Source organism: Typopeltis vanoorti, chromosome 23 (assembly GCF_054136105.1).
Source record: "Typopeltis vanoorti isolate ZY-2024b chromosome 23, IOZ_Tvanoo_1.0, whole genome shotgun sequence".
In the NCBI taxonomy this organism is placed as follows: Eukaryota; Metazoa; Arthropoda; class Arachnida; order Uropygi; family Thelyphonidae; genus Typopeltis; species Typopeltis vanoorti.
This window is the reverse complement of record NC_143571.1, coordinates 55,424,107-55,442,643: the sequence shown is the minus strand read 5'-3', so window position 1 is coordinate 55,442,643 and position 18,537 is coordinate 55,424,107. Positions and strand designations below refer to the sequence as shown.

General features: G+C 33.0%; 1 protein-coding gene across 2 annotated transcripts in view; it reads right to left on the bottom strand.

Annotated features, from left to right (window-relative positions):
* Positions 1-219: 219 nt before the first annotated feature.
* GramD1B (GRAM domain containing 1B) overlaps positions 220-18,537 on the bottom strand; it is a 390,336-nt gene continuing 372,018 nt past the window's right edge. For both annotated transcript variants that reach the window (XM_090412772.1, XM_090412773.1), the window contains one exon: positions 220-5,967. In XM_090412772.1, coding sequence (XP_090268898.1) covers positions 5,800-5,967 — 168 coding nt within the window. In that variant the 3' untranslated portion in view covers positions 220-5,799. The remainder of the gene's footprint in view (positions 5,968-18,537) is intronic.

Genomic DNA, 18,537 nt, shown 5'->3' with positions numbered 1-18,537 from the left:
CTGGCTGTAATCTGTGTGTATCACTGGCTGTATCATTCCTTCCTTACCGTCACACGGAAAGGAAGGAATGATAATTAAAGTAATTATTCTAATATGTGTTGTGTCTCCATAAATTCTTCACTATGAATGCTGACCACCATGTAACCTTAAAAGAAAAAATAAATAAAATATGTTGAATGAAAGAAATACACATAGAAAATTCAAAATTATATATATATATACATTATCTTTTTATATATATATATATATATATATATATGAACACCAAATTTATTTTATATATATGTACACTGCACACCAAGTATAAAGTGAACTGCAGAAACAATAAATACTTTGACCTAAAAACAAGGTAGATCTTTGGTTTGAAGATAACAGATGATAGGTATTTTATTACATTTATTAGAATATCTGTTTACAACTTAATTCATAAACAATTGTTTCTGTTTATTTTTCAATGATTTTTATGCAATACACCTCTTCAATTAGTTAAAAAAAAAAACATTTATATACAAACTAATAACCAAGAAATGTAAGCCCTTTATAGCATATGATTTCAAATAAACATAAAATAAGATTACAGCAGATTTCTATACAAAAACTGAAATCAATATGAATGAGGTATTTGTGTAAAAATAAGCAATTACTTAAATATAAAAACAAAATACATTAACTAAAACTTGCTGCAAGCTTCAGAAAATCATGTGAAGAAAGACATTTGAAATAATCAGAATTATATAAATAAAACGGTAAATAACACTATATTTAAAACTGTGGAAATTCTTTTTGCATTGAATAATCTCACTAAAATTTAAGGACATTTGCCAAATGCTCTATGAACTTGAACAGATATCTAAATTTATATTATAATAAATATAATAATCAAAATTTTATACTTTCATCCATATATGGCTTCAATATTTTACGAAATTAAGGAATAATTTAAACTATAAGAATTACAGACATTTATTTCCAAAGGCAATTTATCAATCTACTTGGTACATTGCTATTTTCAATCATTTCCTTATTCCCTTATAAAAATACACTGATAGTTTTATTAAATTTATGGCTATCTATGAGAATGCACAATCAATTATTAAATTGTACTGGTTTAGAATTTTATAGGTATAATAAATTTAAAATTTGTTTCTGCACAACACTTTGCATTTTTATTTAAAAATGAAATGGTATTTATAAATTCTTTCTTCACTTTTTTATTTATGGACCTCAGTGAAGCACTAATTACTAATTATATACACTTTGATTGTGTAAGCCATTTACAGATGGGAATAAAGTTTGTAGCACCAATAGATGTTTGTGCTTCAAACAGACGAGCTCATCACCAAATACCAGTTCTTTATAAAGTTAGCCAATACTAATGTATAACATGATTAATAAGAACAAATTAGAAATTAATAAGAAAAGAAAAAAAAAATTGCATACAACTGACCACCACTTTACTTCTTGCATTTATTTGAATTCCAAAATGTAATATAGTAAATCTTCATTTAATTCATTGTGGAATTCAGAGAGTGTATGGTTTAAAACCTATGAATGAATTTATGAAAAATGAAATTAAAATATTTTATATTTTGAACAGACTTACTGGACAAATTTTGTTATAATCTAATAAAAGATTTTACTTAAGACAATAAAACTAAATGCATGTCATTTAAAAGCAGTATTAACACACTCCTTCAACATCTATTTTTGGTTTATTTTGGCTTAGTGTCCAGTTGAGAACCATTATGTTGTCTGAAACTGCAAAATTTTATAAAATGTTTATGCATAATTTTACAATAATTATACACAATGTATGATCAAATTCTAGAAGCACTACAAACAGCCAATCTCTTTTCATTTTAATAAATTAGTACATTTCACAGATAATGATAGTAACTTATATTCAGCCACTGTTAGTCATTCAATATCTGTCTCAGCAAAGACTACCAACCCGTCATGATGTGACCAGTCAGCAGAGAAAAAAATTGCAGTATAAGTCAGATATTGAGCAGTTGCTAAGTAGCCTAATACTGTGCAAGTTACTATACATACACACATTAATATTTGTACATTAAGGCAAATTTTGAAAATGAATTTCCTATAGAATCATTTAATGTAACCAGACCAACACATAACCATGAAAGAATGAATCTTAAACAAAAGACTTGATTAATCACTTCTGGGTTTCTGATGGAAGGACTAAGTTTGAAGAATATAAAATATGATGTTAGCCCAATGATTTGGCAGATTTTAATTAACTTTTTATTACAAAAATACTATAATTATCTATTTAGTTATTATGTTTCATAATTTTTATGGAACTTTTTTTTCTGTACCATTACTTTTGACAGAATTAACTACATTTCTCAAGTTGGCTACTCATACACTATGCACTATACATTTGAACAGCACTGATATGATCGTGACTACTGCTAGAAATTCTGATATAACTCAAAATATGGAAAGAACAAAAAAATTCACACAAACTAAAAATAAATTAGAAATATTGTAATTTTGAGATTTTTGGATAAAAAGACTAGACCTAAATTTTAATAAACTAAGCAATTTTACAAACTATCATGAATTTCAGCAATAAATATTATTTCTGAACAATGATAGCATGCCACTACTATTTTATTAATACATACTTCTCTTTTACTACCTTTTTTCACTCTTTTAAAGTCTTTTTTTTTTGTTGTTGTTGTTGTTGCAGTAACAAAATTGCCAAGTGTTTTAGCTATTGATGAAGAATATAGATACACAATATATGAAAGTATACATTACAGTAACAAAATTGCCAAGTGTTTTAGCTATTGATGAAGAATATAGATACACAATATATGAAAGTATACATTACAAATGTTGAATAAAGTCAGATGGTGTGTGTGTTTATGTAATCTAATAAAAATTTTATTGCATCGCTGTGGTTTCTAATTTTTTTCCCTTTGAAAGTTTAAAAAAATTTTTTTTTCTAGTAATGTTTGGGTAAGACAATGTAGGCCTTAGGAGATGGAATGGAAAGTTTTCCCACCAATGCAACTGAAGTGCTAGCATAGTTTTTAAAATAAATGCTTTGCATCTCAGATATGCAAAATTACAATTACGGTATAAACAAAATATACTATGTCCATGTTATTATGCAAAACCTGTCCTTGTGAAGATGGTTATTGTGTGGTACCTTAATATGATTTCTGCAATGTATGAGAATGGAACTGCATGCTACAAAAAGAGAAATTATGCATCTTATGTTCCATATTTGTTTTCTTGTTTGACACACTACATACTTTTTTCTGCTAATCAAAGATAATGTCTAATTTTGCTCACCAAATACACACCATAATGGAAAATCAGATACATACCCTATTTGATGGAGTATGTATTATTGGTAATAACTGGAGTTATATTATTTCAGCTAAAGTTCTAGATATTGCTAACTATTTTATAAGTTAGCAATATCTAGAACTCTCTTCATAAATGGACATGAAGAGAGTTAATATTGCTAACTTGGAAAATAAAATAGCTGAAATAATAATTCCAGTTACCAATGCTTCAATAAACCCATATGCCCAATATCTTTTTTTATCTGATTAAACACAATAGTTCTACTTTATCAGGCTTTCATTAATATGAATAAATACAGAAAATATGTGTATTGATAATATGACATTGTTCTTTCCATTATGCTTTGTCCTGCCACTTACCTGCTATTATTATTATAGTTCTAACATGTGAGGATATATGGACTCCTAGTTAGCTTGATCTGGGCCTTTGCAGTTTCGATAAAATAACTCTTTAAAAGTAAATCAGAATTCAATATATATATATTATTTCTATTTTTTTTAAGTTTATGTCTTTCCCTGTAAACTGTAATCTAGGACTATATAGAGTCAAAATATATTTATGAGCTTTAGTATTTGAGAATTTATTTACATAAAAAATGATATATCATTAGAGATTGAATAATCTAATGTTTATTTGCTTTTATGTAGGTTATCTGATCTGATTGTCAGTTGATATGACTATAATTTACATAATTAAACTGCTGGATCATAATTATCAACTATATTAAATTTTAATTTCACCTCTTAAAGAAAATTAATATTATCCCTGATGTCATGTGTGACACTTAACTTTTTATTATATGAAACGCTAAGGCTTAAAATAATCCAGCCAAATATAAACACTTCGGTTTCATCAAACTTAAGTGCATAGTATCATGTTAGCTTTTCATTTTCATAAAATGAATTCAGGTAATATTTCTCACCGAATGCTAGTTTAAGAATATCAGTTACAAAATAACTTGATATGTGGAAAATGTTTGCAAAATTTCAACTTCTTCCACATTTCTCAAATTAAGTTGGATTTCTTGACACAAAATCCATTTTACCTGAAAGATTTTTTTAAGAATATACTTCTTTAGTCACAAAAGTGTTCATTTATGATTTGAAAATTTCTATTACCTGAATGAGAATTACAAAAGATATTACTTGTTTCACTTGCAAATCAATACTTATTAACACCAAGGCCAGATTCATTTCTTTCTTTCACTAATTTCAAAATTAGAATTCATTACTGCAAATATATTTTGGTTCTTTAAAAAGTGATTACTTAACTCTCTCTCTCTCTGGTTTTTGATGGCAGAAACATGATTCCTTTTATATAAGCCAATCTTATATGCATTTCATTAATACTGGTTTATCACATTATTTGATATAGTTTACATTTTTTTTGCCCCAGTGTTATATCTTTTGTAAACTTCCAAGATACAGATTATTTGGTTTGCTTTCCCAGTTTTGCTTCTTTATTCAACTTTTCCAGAATAAATAAACTCCAGACATTTTTTTAAAAACATATTGTATGTAAAGCAAGGGAAAGAAAAATATTGTCCTTATTTACAATGGTACACTTAAACACATGCAGATATTTTGCACTTCCTGTGATAGGGAAGATTACTACTTGTTCTAATGAGAAATATAACTGACAATTTGTCATCATATATAGTACACGTGCTTCTTTTTTTATTACTTGAATAGTTATATATATATATATATATATATATATATATATATATTAAAATTAGGACAACATGTAGTCGAAAAGATAAGAGGTTTGTTGTACTCGTGCATGATTTAAATGTTAAGTTTATGGACAAATTCTTGGTCAGTTAAATAAAAATAAATCTTTGCTTTTGCACTATTGCTCTTACTGAGGGGAAAAAAAAATGCTGCCAGGATTATGCAGTATATGCAACCATTTTTCATTAAAAGAAAAATATATACATACACATGCATGCGTGTGTGAAGTCAATAATTTTGAAACAGCATAATTATAGCTACAGTTTTAAATCATGTTTAAGAATTATATTATGAGAAAGACTAATATGGTCAAGTCTCTGATGAGCAGCATAATTACTTAAGTGGTCTAATCACATTAAATTACACTTTGATTGCAAGTGTCCGTATAAAGGAATCACGAGTTTTCCATTCAAGCTTTAAATAACATTCAAAACAAGAAACAATAAATTATTAGTCATACAAATATGTAATGTTTAATAGCTATCAAAACTATTACGGTCTGCAAATGTGTATGTGTGTATACACATGCAAGTTTTGCATCACAATGTTTAATTTTTTTTTTTTTAAATACTGCCCCCCCCCCCCCCCCCCCTCACTATCCTCTTATTTAGAAACTATGCATCTCATTCAAAAATACTTTCAAAATTAATTACAATATGTGGGCAGTGAATGACATCAACCTGTCATAGTTTTTTTAGAACAATATGGTAATAGATGAACTTTACTACTTTTCTGTACTAGGTGACACCTGAGGTTTTTTATTCACATTTGGAGAGCTTGGCTGGGAAGGAAGGTCAGCAGGGGAGGAGCCTACTAATGTAATGGATTTGAACATGGGGGTACTTCCATATGAATCTATGCTGCTTTTCAAATCAGACAGTGAATTTTCGACCTAAACAATAAAAGAAGATTATATGCCAGAAACTTTAAGTAATCAGAATTCATATTATATTATAAATCGTAATCCTCATGTTTAGGCTTATATGTTGATTCTCTAGCATATGTGTTGTTTAAGGAAATTGACAACGTTAATAAATAAAATTTCTACTTATTACCCTATACTAAATCAAATCGGCATCATCAGAGATGAATAAACTTTATTAGGCACATGCACGCAGGCACACTTCAGTAATAAAGAAGAACCAGAGAGATGCAGGAAGACCTAAAGTCCTATAATTATGCCACCTATTGGCTTCGATTAGGTGTTCTTAGTCATTGGGCTGACTGTTTGCAGATGAGGGTTTCCCATATGAGGGGGAAGTCTGATACAACCATATCTGTTTAGTTCAAGGGAAAGGTTGTTCGATTGGCAGAGCCTCTGCTACTAATGGCTCATGCAAACAGTTAAGCAAGTCTGAGCATCGTTAGTAGTTGGAAAGGGATCAATCGTTTGATGCTGTTGGTACACTCTCCTTCGATGAGTCTCTGGACTCCCTGGAGGTGTCACATAATAATAATAATAATAATAATAATAATAATAATAATAATAAAGAACTTGAATTTGTTTTGGTGGAATAAGGTAGGTTTTTTCCAACAGATCCTGCCAGGTATCCAGGGCATGGAAAAAGAAATTTTCCTTGACTACATCATTTAGGGATAATAAAGTCATTCCCAATTGTGTTAAATTAAAACACCAGTTCCATTCCAACAAGGTTCTATGCATTTATAAGCGCACTAGCTTTGCCCTCCTATGAGAGCAAATTGGCGTAACATGCTCGGTGCTCATAGAAACCAATGAAGCTACTCAATACACTGTAAGAGGAGTTCTCTACGATGCTGAATGCAAACATGTGGACGATCCTCTCAGACATCTCAAACACATTCGCAGCCAAGGAATTTACAAAAATAAGAAAAAGTCGGCACATCAAAAAATTCGAAAATTTAACAAAAAAGTAACGGTTTCCAAGACTTCCGAAAACAATGTGCAATGTGGTAAATTTATCCACTGCCATCATCGAAACAGCCACCATCAACATTCTCGGCCATGGCCAAAACTTCCGCATCGCTCCTAGATACGTACCAGCCAAAGATTTTATGATCCAAACGAGTGTGGAATCTACAACCTTCCCACCAGCGAGGCCAACAATATTATGCTTAATATAGCTCACATGCTTTCACAACCTGCAAACAACTTGCCTAACAGAAAATACAAAGCCCTCCTTCCTACATTTAAGAAATAACAAAAAAAAATTAAAAATAAAAATAAAATAATAATAATAATAATCCTTCAAGCAGACAAGGGCGATGCTACTGTCATTTTAAACCATACAGATTATAATAAAAAAATGACCACCCTTCTTAAAGACCAATCCACCTAATATTTATACAACCATCCATAGACTACTAAAAAATGTTACTTCCTGTTCAGCAAACCAACAAACTAAATCCTACAATTCCTGACCCTGCCCCAGAATTGTGATCTTCAAAAATCCATAAAGAGGATGTACCTCTATGTCCAATTGTTGATGGTATGGACTCACCTGCCTACAAACTAGCTAAACATTTAGCTAAAGTGCTTTCCTGCACTATTGGCAATACCTCGTCACATATAAAACACTCAGCCCATTTTAAGTCCAGTATACAAGCCCTTACACTCTGCCACACTGACTTAACGGTAAGTTTTGATGTCTCCTCCTTATTCACAAATGTCTCAATTGACACATATAAGGATATAAGCAATGGTGAGCTATAAGGGGCTCGCGTGAGCCCTTTGTTAAATTTTTCTCAAATTTGCGAGCCCCTTGTTCTTCTTCTTTACTTTTTATTTAAAAAAAAAAACATTTTTTTTTTTGAAATATATTAAGCCACAAACTTGTTCGGTAACCTAACAAAAATTTGTCTATTCAGCAGTGTATAGATTATTTGGAATTATTGTTTCAACTCCTCTATAACGAAAGTTTGAAAATAAATATGCAATCGTATGGCAAGACCACTAGACAATCAGATGTTCGTAAAACTGTCATCAGCGGGTTGTTCCACTGGACATTAGTTCTGTGTTCATCAATACAGTGATGTATAACAGTTGTTTGTGTTTAAAATTTAAAAATAATAATAAATTTAAAAAATGTAGATTCAGCAAATTTTATTTTTATAATTGTAAAAGTATTTTTACCTGTGAAACATGAAAAGACAGTGAAATTTATTATAGTAAATTTTTTTGGGAAAAAAAATAATGAAAAGTGATTCTGCTGATTCTACTGCAGCTGAAAATGAAGTCGAAGATGAAAATAATACGCACATTGATTCAATGAATATTCTACAAGTTGGAGGAGAAAAAGAAAATAATTTACCTGATTGCTGGAACGAGAAGCAAGCATCACATTTCTAAATGCAGTATGTATAAGTGGTTAGAAGTTAAAAATGGTACATTAGGATGTCGTGTTTGCTCAAAATACAAAAACTTAAGTGTTGAAGGAGAAAAAAAGTTGTTTTATCATCAAAGGAATGGGTAGAAATGAAAATGGAACCAAATGGAAACACTACAGACTCAAGAACTGCATGTTTGCCTAAAAAGTTATCCAAACATAATGAATCATTTGCTCATAATAAAATCATAAAAATAAATGAAGTAAATCTATATTACCAAATTTAATTGACAAACTAAATGAAAAAGAAATTTTGATAACTTCAAAAATGTTTAATTCTGTTTATAGTTTGGTGAAGAGAAACCGACCAATGTCTGATTTACCAGATTTAATCGAGCTCCAAATTAAAAATGGTATTGATCTAGGATTATCAATGCATTCTAGATTCTCAGGAATTAGAATAGTTGAACATATTTCTAAACAAATAAAATTAGAAATATTCTCCAAAATAATAGGGGGAAAAAAAAAATGCAAAATTTCTATAATAGCAGACGAATTGATAATGTTGTCAATTCATCCTATTATAGAAAAAAAAGCATTTTAGTTATTCACATACAAGTTGAGCTCACTGAACCATGCATGATTTTTGTAGATCTTGCAGAACTAGAAAATACCACCACGAAATGTATACATGCTACTTTAAATTCATATGGATTTTCTGATAACAATTTAAAAAATCATCTTATTGCAGTTTGTTCTGATGAAGCTAGTGTAATGCCAGGAAACAAATCAGGTGTTGCAATCAAACTTCTACAAAAATTTCCAAACATTGTGATTTGGCATTGTGTAGCTCATCGTTTACAATCAGTATTAGATGATTGGTTAAAAAACCTTAAAGAAATAAATCATTTTGAAATATTTATGGATAAATTATATGCTTTTCATCATCAATCACCAAAACATTAACGAGAATTAAATACGATTGCAAAAGACCTTGTTATCGAACTTTTAAAGATCGGCCGTGTGTTTGGACCACGATGGGCAGCTTGCAGTTTACGAACGGCTCCTGCTGTGTGGAGAAATTACCCAGCTTTATTCAAGCATTTTGCATCGAACGATAAATATAAGGGCTTTTTAAACAGATATCTCAATTTGAAGTTTTAAAAGATCTAGCATTAATGTTTGATATCCTTCAGGAATTATCATATCTGTCAGAAGCTCTACAAAGTAGCAATATAAATATTATAAGGGCTAACTCTTTAATCATGTGAACAATTAATGCAATTAATGATTTTAAAAATTCTGTAGGTTCTTGTGAATCTAAAATTGATACCATGTTAAAATCAAAACAATTTGAAGGAATAGCAATTGAAAGCAAAATCAGATTTCACAAACTACCGCAAGAAACATTACTAAACTCTCTTATAATGTCTTTAAAGGATAAATTAATGCAGCAAAGAAATTTTAAACTTAAAAATGAAAATTATGAGGATTTGGAAGATGAAGAACTCTAAAACATTTTAAATGTATGTTATCCTGAAACATGGAGTATAGAAGTTATGTATCCATAGTTAGAAGGGAAAAAAAGATAAGATCTTTAAATTTTATTTTGAAATATGAAATTAAAATTAATGAGTTTAGAGATTTAGTGGAAATGGCTTTGACTGGAAAGTTACAAAACAAAATTCCCAGAATAGCAAAAAAAGCCAAAGCAATTATGGCAACAATTGCAGTTTGCAGCGCTGAAGCCAAACGAGCTTTTAGTGGGATGAATAACACTGTAACGACGAAGAGATCTTCTCTCACTATAACATATTTTGGATTTAATGACAATATGTATAAATGGGAAACCTTTGAATGAATTTAATCCGAATCCCTATGTCAAATCTTTTCTAGAAAATCATCACTCGGCTATAGATCCTTCTAGAAGAACACAAGACGTGAAGGAGGAAATAAGGTGTGGCAGCTGTTGTCATAAGTATTTCCTTAAAATAATTGTTTGTAAATGTTAACCTGTAAAGGAGAGTTTTTTTTCTGGGTAAATGTGCACCAGACAGTGATTCCCCCCCCCCCCCCCCCAAGTAAAATCGTCTCATAGTTTCAAAAGTGATTTTATTAAATAAAATATTATAGTTACTGTTACTACCATTTTACAAATAAGAATTCACTTTTGGTAATCATATATAAATAAATAGGACTATAAAATAATGTCCCTTGATTGGTACTGTTGATTATCACTTGAAGTATAAAAACAAAAGAGAAATATAATGTATTTCAATATTAATGTGTTTAGATAATATTTATTTATTATTTATAGATTGTTTGTCATAATAACTTCTATCGCAAACAAAACAAATTTATTTTGTTTATAAACATCCCACGAACATCCACTAGAGTTCACAAACATCCTGCTGTGGGAATGGATGTTTATGATTGTCTCTGGAAATACTAGTGGTGGCAGTCGGCGATAGATGGCGTTAGTGTAGTTTTTTTTTTTTTTTTCCTCGACGATGAAAGCCCTTTGTTAAAAGGGCTTGCATCGTCGGGGCTTCCATAGCTCACCACTGGATATAAGTGTCAAGTGGGACACTTATATAAGGATATAAGTGTCAAGCTTGGATAAGTTCCACCTTGGCATTTATCCAAGCGGTTTCCTCCCGATATCTCAATCCTTTTTCAGTTCACTATGAACTCAGGTTATTTTGTTTGTAGACAAACACACACATACAGGTAGATACATCCATCAACAGTCACATCATCCTCCCTCCCAACAATTTGGGACTTATAAACCTCAGTCCACTAGGCAAAATTAATTTGCTCAGATAACAATGCACTCAAAAGAGAACTCGCAAACATAAAAAAAAAAAACTTTTTTTGGCCAATGCTCACACCTACCACCAAATACAAAGAATTTTAACAACACCATTCCTTCTCCCACTCCCAAACATAGATTATGAGGGTGGTCTGAAAGGTTCTCGGCCTAACAATGAAAAAATGAGGCTATGCTACAAGAAACTGAAGAGGCAAGGGATCTTGGTGTATTGGTGGATAAGAATTTAAAGTTCAAAGGTCATATAGCAAAAGTTGCAAATACAACTCAGAGGATAATTGCTATGTTGAAGCAAACCTTGACATGTAAGGATAAGGAAGTAATTTTGCCTCTTTATAAGGCTTTGATAAGACCACACTTGGATTACTGTGTGCAGATTTGGACTCCCGGGTTCCAAGGGGATAAAGAAACTGTGGAAAGGGTGCGAAGAAGAGTTACAACAATTATATCCAGATTATGGGATTTAGATTATGAGGACAGATTGCGAGTATGTGAATTACAGACTCTGGTTAACAGGAGAAAGAGGGGAGATATGATAGAGGTTTCAAATGATGAAATTTTTCATTATATGGAAGGTGGGGAGAGAACACGGGGACATCCATGGAAGTTAAGGTTGTTCTCAGTCAAGAAAGGGTTAAGAGCTAGGTTTATCTCCCAGAGAGTGAGTGGAATAATTTGCCCTTACGGGTAGTGAGTGTAAATGAATTCAAAGGAAGGTATGATAGCTGGGTTGGGAAATTTACAGCCTCCCTAGATGAGTCCTTGACTCCCTGGAGGTCTCAGATAATAATAATAATAATTTCAAAATTATTTTTATTTTTCAACATAATCTCCCTTAAGACTAATACATTTATTCCGGTGATGCTCCAGCACCATTATCGGATCCCTGTAGTGGTTCTCAATAAGATCTGCAAAATATCCCTCTATGGCTGCAATCACCTCTCGCGAAGAAAAACGCTGACCAGCGAGGAAGAGTTTTAGTTTTGGGAAGAGATAGAAGTCAGAGAGAGCCAAATCTGCAGAATAGGGTGGATGTTCCAACAATTCTTAGTGTATATCCCTTAATTTTCCCATTGCGAAAACACCTCCTTTGTGGGCAGGTGCATTGTCCTGATGAAAGATAATTTTTTTTCTTCTGCAAACCGGGTCTTTTCTCACAAATTTTTTCATCTAGTCTGGTTAAAAGATTGGAATAATATTCCCTGTTATTGTTTTATTCTTTTCAAGATAATTAATAAACAAAATGCCTTTAGCATCCCAAAACACTGATACCATGACCTTTCCTGCTGATGGAACTGACTTTGTCTTCTTTGTTGCTGAACAACCGGCTTCTGTCCACTGTTTTGACTACTGTCTGGATTATGGTGTGTAATTGTGAATCCAAGTGTCATTCATAGTAATAAATCAATGAAAAAAATCAGTTTTATTCTTGTTAAAATGCTACAAGCACTGTTCAGAGATTTTCATGCAAGTGCATTTTTGATCTGCTGTGAGCAAGCGTGGTACCCATCTTGCACAAAGCTTTTTCATTTGCAATTCTTCATGCAAAATATATCCTACACATTCTTTTGAAATGCCTATAGTCTCAGCAATTTCACGCACTTTGACTTGCCGATCATCTAACACCGTATTGTGCACTCTATCAATGATTCCTGGTGTTGTTACACTTTTTGGACATCCTTCAGGTGCAATCATCTTCAAGGCTGTAACAGGCCCGTTTAAACTCAGCAGCATTTTTCTTAATTGTCAAATACAAAGGAAAAGGGTGCCCATAAACTTTTATGAACTTCGAATGAATTTCTTTTAGCGTTAAACCATCATCATCATCAAATTCCTGCCATGTACCCTCAGGGGATGTACAGGATATGGCAGTAATACATGAAAAAATTACATCATTACTAACTTCCTATCTACAATTTTCCTCCAAATCAGTCTGTTACTTGTCAAGACTCCAACACTATCAGATCTTATATTTCTATCGTCTAAGGCCCTTTGTACCGTATCAATCCACCTATATCTTGGTCTTCCTCTGGGTCGTTTTCCTGCCAACCTGGCAGAGAACACTTGTTTTGCCAATCTTTCCTCTCCCATTCTATTTAAGTGACCATACCATCTGAGATTAGCTCTGCTAACACATTCCTGGATGCTGACAATGTCAAGTTCTTTCCTAATATCCTCATTTTTAATATGATATTGCCATTGATGCCATCTGTTCACGCCTCTAATCTTTCTCAGGACTCTCATATCTGTGGTCTCTAGTCTTTGGTCAAGTGTTTTACTTCTGACCCAGCTCTCAGATCCATAAGTTAAAATTGGTTTGAACACAGTCTTGTATACAGCTAATTTAGTGTTCCAACTAATTTCTTTCTTATTCCATATGAATTTATTCAATTGACTTCCCACGATACCAGCTTTGCTGATTCAGTTGTCTATTTCTATATTTAGTTTACCATCTTCAGTAAAAATCGTGCCTAAGTAGCTGAAATGTTTCACTTGTTCCACAGGTTCTCCATTCATAACACAGTTGACATTTTCAATGATTCTGCCTATTTTCATTGTCTTTGTCTTTTTATTGCTGACCTTCATACCATATCTATTACAACAGCTATTCAATTTAGTCAGAGAATCTTGCAGACTTGTAGAGGATTTCTTTAGAAGTATAACATCATCCGCATAAAGCAAAGAGCTGACATTAACATCTCCCATTTTGATATCAGGTTTAATACCACATTCCTTCATAATGTGATCCATATAGATAATGAATAACAGAGGGGATAATGTACATCCTTGTCTCACACCAGATTTAACATTAAACCATCTTCCTGTACTTCCTTCAATTCTAACTGCTGACTCACAACTTAAATAAAGACTAAGTATTGCTTGATATAATGCCCCATTGACACCATATAACTGCAGCGTATTGAATAGCTTCTCTCTTGGCACCTTGTCATATGCCTTTTCCAAATCGACAAAACTTAAATACAGATCTTTGTTATATTCCCATGCTTTCTCGACTATTTGTCGTAAAGTGAAGATCTGATCCTGACAGCCTCTATTTGGCCTGAATCCAGCTTGTTCTTCAACAAGCTTTTCTTCCACAATTCTTCTCAACCGTTTCTTAAGTATACTTGCATAGATCTTGCCAGGAACACTCAGTAGGGAAATACCTCTGTAATTCTCACATTCAGTTTTATTTCCCTTTTTATATATGGGTACTATGAGAGCTCTACTCCAATCATCGGGAATTCGTCCCTCTGTCCAGGCTTTCTGAACTATGCAGTGCAGCCACTGTAAGACTCTTATACCACCATACTTCAGCATTTCTGGTCGAATATCATCTACTCCTGCTGCCTTTTCACATTTCAAGCCTTTGATGGCTTTTTCTACTTCAAGTATGGATATGTATTCCTGACTGCATGCCTGGTCAGTGTTTTTTATCACTGTGCTGTCATCACTGCTTGTTTCATTTAGCAGTTTTTCAAAGTAATTACTCCATACTTCAAGGATATCTTTTTCTCCTGTTTTCATTTCACCTTTATCATCTCTAATTTCTTTTACAGCACTCTTTCCTCCATTCCTAAGCTTCTTCAACAACCTCCAGAATATTTTGCCACCTTCTTGATATTTATTTTCTATATTCTTGCCAAAGTCCTCCCATGACTTTTGTTTAGCTAGTTTTACACACTGTTTAGCTTTCTTACATTTGTCTCTGTATTCTGTAAGAGTAAAAGCTGACTTATTTGCCAGGAACTTTTGATATGCTTTCTTCTTTTCCTTTACTGCCTCTTTAACTTCCTGTGTCCACCAGGGCGTTCTGATTTTTTTATCCTTGCACACAACCTCACCACATGCCTCTCTGGCAGAATCAATCAATGTTTCCTTCAGAGTTTGCCACTGAATCTCCAAGGTTTGATTCCTGTTCTCAAACTCTTTCATTTTCTTTTCAATAATATTTCTGTATTTTAGTCTACAGTTCACATCTGAGAGCTGCTCAACTTTTATTCGCTTTAAAACTTTCTTACATGTTATTTTTTTCAATATGAAATTCAATTTTATCCTGCTCAAGACTAAATAGTGATCACTTTCAATTTCAAATCCTCTGTACACTCTGGTGTCCTGCACCAGGGAGAAAACATCACTATCAACAATAACATAGTCAATGAGACTTTTCTTATTCCTAGCCTCTTCTCTCCATGTGAATTTGTGCACATTTTTATGTTGGAACATGGTGTTAGTAATAACCAGTCCATGTCCTGAGCAGAAATCCAAGAGATATTTGCCATTATTATTAGCTTTGCTCTTTTCTCCAAATTTTCCCAAAATATTTTTGTATGTCTCACAATCATTTCCTACTCTACTATTCAGATCCCTAACAAGGACCAACTTTTCCTTTTTCATTGTGTCAGTTGCTTTTTCTAAAGCCTCAAAAAATTCCTCCACTTCTACCTTAGTAGAACCTTCTGTGGGACCATAGGCACAAATAAGTCTCATTGTCCAGTTCCCCATTCTCATATTTGCCCACATTACTCTACTTGAGACTGACTGCCATTCAAGAAGATTAGCCTCGTATTTTGTGTTGAATACTATGGCTACTCCTTCTTTCCCTTGATTGTCATTGCCTGAATATAACATTTTGTATTTATTGCTCAGAAAGATCTCACCAATTTTGGTCTTTTTTGTTTCAGTCACCCCTATTATGTCGATCTGGTACTTATCTAATTCCTCAGCTAGCTCCATTTCTTTGCCATTCAGGCTTCTTACGTTGATAGTACCGATCTTTAACTCTGGTGATGTTGAGTTGGGGTTTGTTTTCAGATTTGTTCCAGTAGCTGACTTTTCGCTGTTCGCCCTGGTTCCTTGGCGAAAACAACGGGGGCCTTGTTTAACCGGGCGACGCCCCAGCCGGCATGAAATTTTGTCATGTTGTACCATCATTTTTTTATTTTGGTTTAACCAATAAGAATACAATTTGGTCGGCTAAATCCCAAATTGCCAGCCCATCCTCGTTCGTTCAGTATCAAAGTAGATACCCAACAGGGTGTACCATGAGAAGGTGAGGATTGGACATTAGGTCAGAAGCCCTGGTCGGTTCTCCGCATTCCTTTAAAGGCTATGTGGAGGTCTCCTCTCAGTTATACAGCTTTGACCCTTAAGCGTTAAACCTTCTTTTACAAAGAATTTTACAACTGCACGATACTCAATTTTATCCATTTCAAGGGATATAGACAACACTTGTGCTTGACAGTTGTATAAAAAAATACTTGATAGAATGACTTGCAATTTCACATGGATGCTTATAACAGATGTACCAACGTTAAAAAAAAAAATCTTGCCGATAGTGTTGCCATCTATGGTCAAGGCTGAGAACTTTTCAGACCATCCTCGTACAGCCAATCTACCACTGTCACCTATATCTGAGGCATCTGAGAAAAAAGGCGGCCCAGATATTAAAAAACCACAATCTTGTGGCCACCTATAAACCACACAAAAAGCTAGCAACCTTTAGTCACTCTCCCAAAGACCAGTTGCAACTGCAGGGTATCTGGTAAATTCCAGGTAAATCCAGAGGTTGTAGCTAGGGAGGGCAAATAAGGGCTGCTAGCTTTTTTGTGTGGTTTATTAGTGGTCACAAGATTGTGCTATTCTGATGGACAAACAGGTAGGACAAATTTCATATTATGAACAAACAGGTAGGATGGCCAACATCCATGTATCAGCGCACCAAGATTACATGTGATTCCATCACTACAGCTGCTCAGGATTGGTAGACCATGCCCTGGATACCTGGCAGGATCCAATGGGAAAAAAGCCACCTTACTCCAAAGTAAATTCAGTTCAAGAGGCTTTTCCTTGAATCAGCTGGACCCCTCCCCTCAAATGGGAAACCCTCATTCGCAGACAGTCAGCCCAATGAACAAGAACACCTAATCAAAGTCAATAGGTGGTGTAATTGTAGGACTTTAGGTTTTCTTGCATCTATCTGGTTCTTCTTTATTACTGAAGTGTGCCTGTGTGCATGTGTCTAATACAAGTGTATTAATCCCTGATGATGTTGATTTGACATCAGTGAAATATAGGATAATAAGTAAATAATTTTATTTATTAACAAATATGTTAAGTTAAGGGGTAATAAATCCCTCATTATTTCAAAGCCGAATAAGAAACTTGAAGATCGAAATCTAAGAGTTTCATGCCGAAGAACGTTCGGCAAGTCCAAGCATAAGTCAACACCTTGGACTCGCTTGAACTTGCCGAACGTTCTTCGGCATTAAACTCTTAGATTTCAATCTTCGAGTTTCTCATATGGCTTTGAAATAATGAGGGATTTATTATCCCCTTAACTTAATTTACGTCACCGAAAAAAATAGCCTCTTGGCTCTTTATTGTAGTAACAAATATATTGTCAAATTTAGAATAATTTATTTTATAACAAATTATTTTAGTAAAAGTATTTGATGCACTGTACTATTAGCAATTATAACTTTTTTGATTATCCATAATATGAAAGAGTATTTTTTGATTATCTATTTGATATGAAAGAGTTGCAATTGAAAAAAATAAAGTGAGAGAGTAAAGACTGTAAGTCTGCAGTCACAGATGATAGAGGTGAGTTGAAAATGAAAGCAAGTTACTTTTTTTTTTTTATATGTCCTGATCTTAAAAACATCTGGTGGAAGATATTCTCTTTAGACATTTACTGCAAGCCCGTGCATACTGGATGTTATCTCCATTCCTCATCTCTTCACTATCCTTCACAATAAATAGGCATGATTCATTGCCTAAAAAATGCATCTTAAACTATGAGAACAGAAGAAAAAAAATGAACTAGAATTTCTAGCCAGTTTCTCTGCAATAGGTAAACAAAGGATGACCATCCAAAAATGCTATTTTCTGATTCAACTCTCCAGTCAAATCCTGACATTTATAACAAAGACTCTATTTCAATTAGAAATACTATGCTCTCATAACATCAGATTAGCCTTCAAAGCATATTCCCACCATATGCAAGCTCCTTCATTTTCCTAAGGATAGTAATCCCCTTCCACAAACATCCATCTATGGAATTTCTTGCTCCTTCTTCCCTACAGAGATCAGGCTTGCAGAATTTTCAAAATAAGAAAGATGGAACACTTTAGTGATGTAGCTTATAAAAGAGAGGAAAGATTGGGTCTGGCTTCTAACACATATCATGATATCAACTGGGACAAAGCCTCTATGCCATACCTAGAGGACAACTTTCTTTTTTCACATGGTTCACTCAACAAAAACCAAGGACTCATCTGAAGTGATATGTAGAAATCACTGCTCATACCTAATGCTAGAAAAT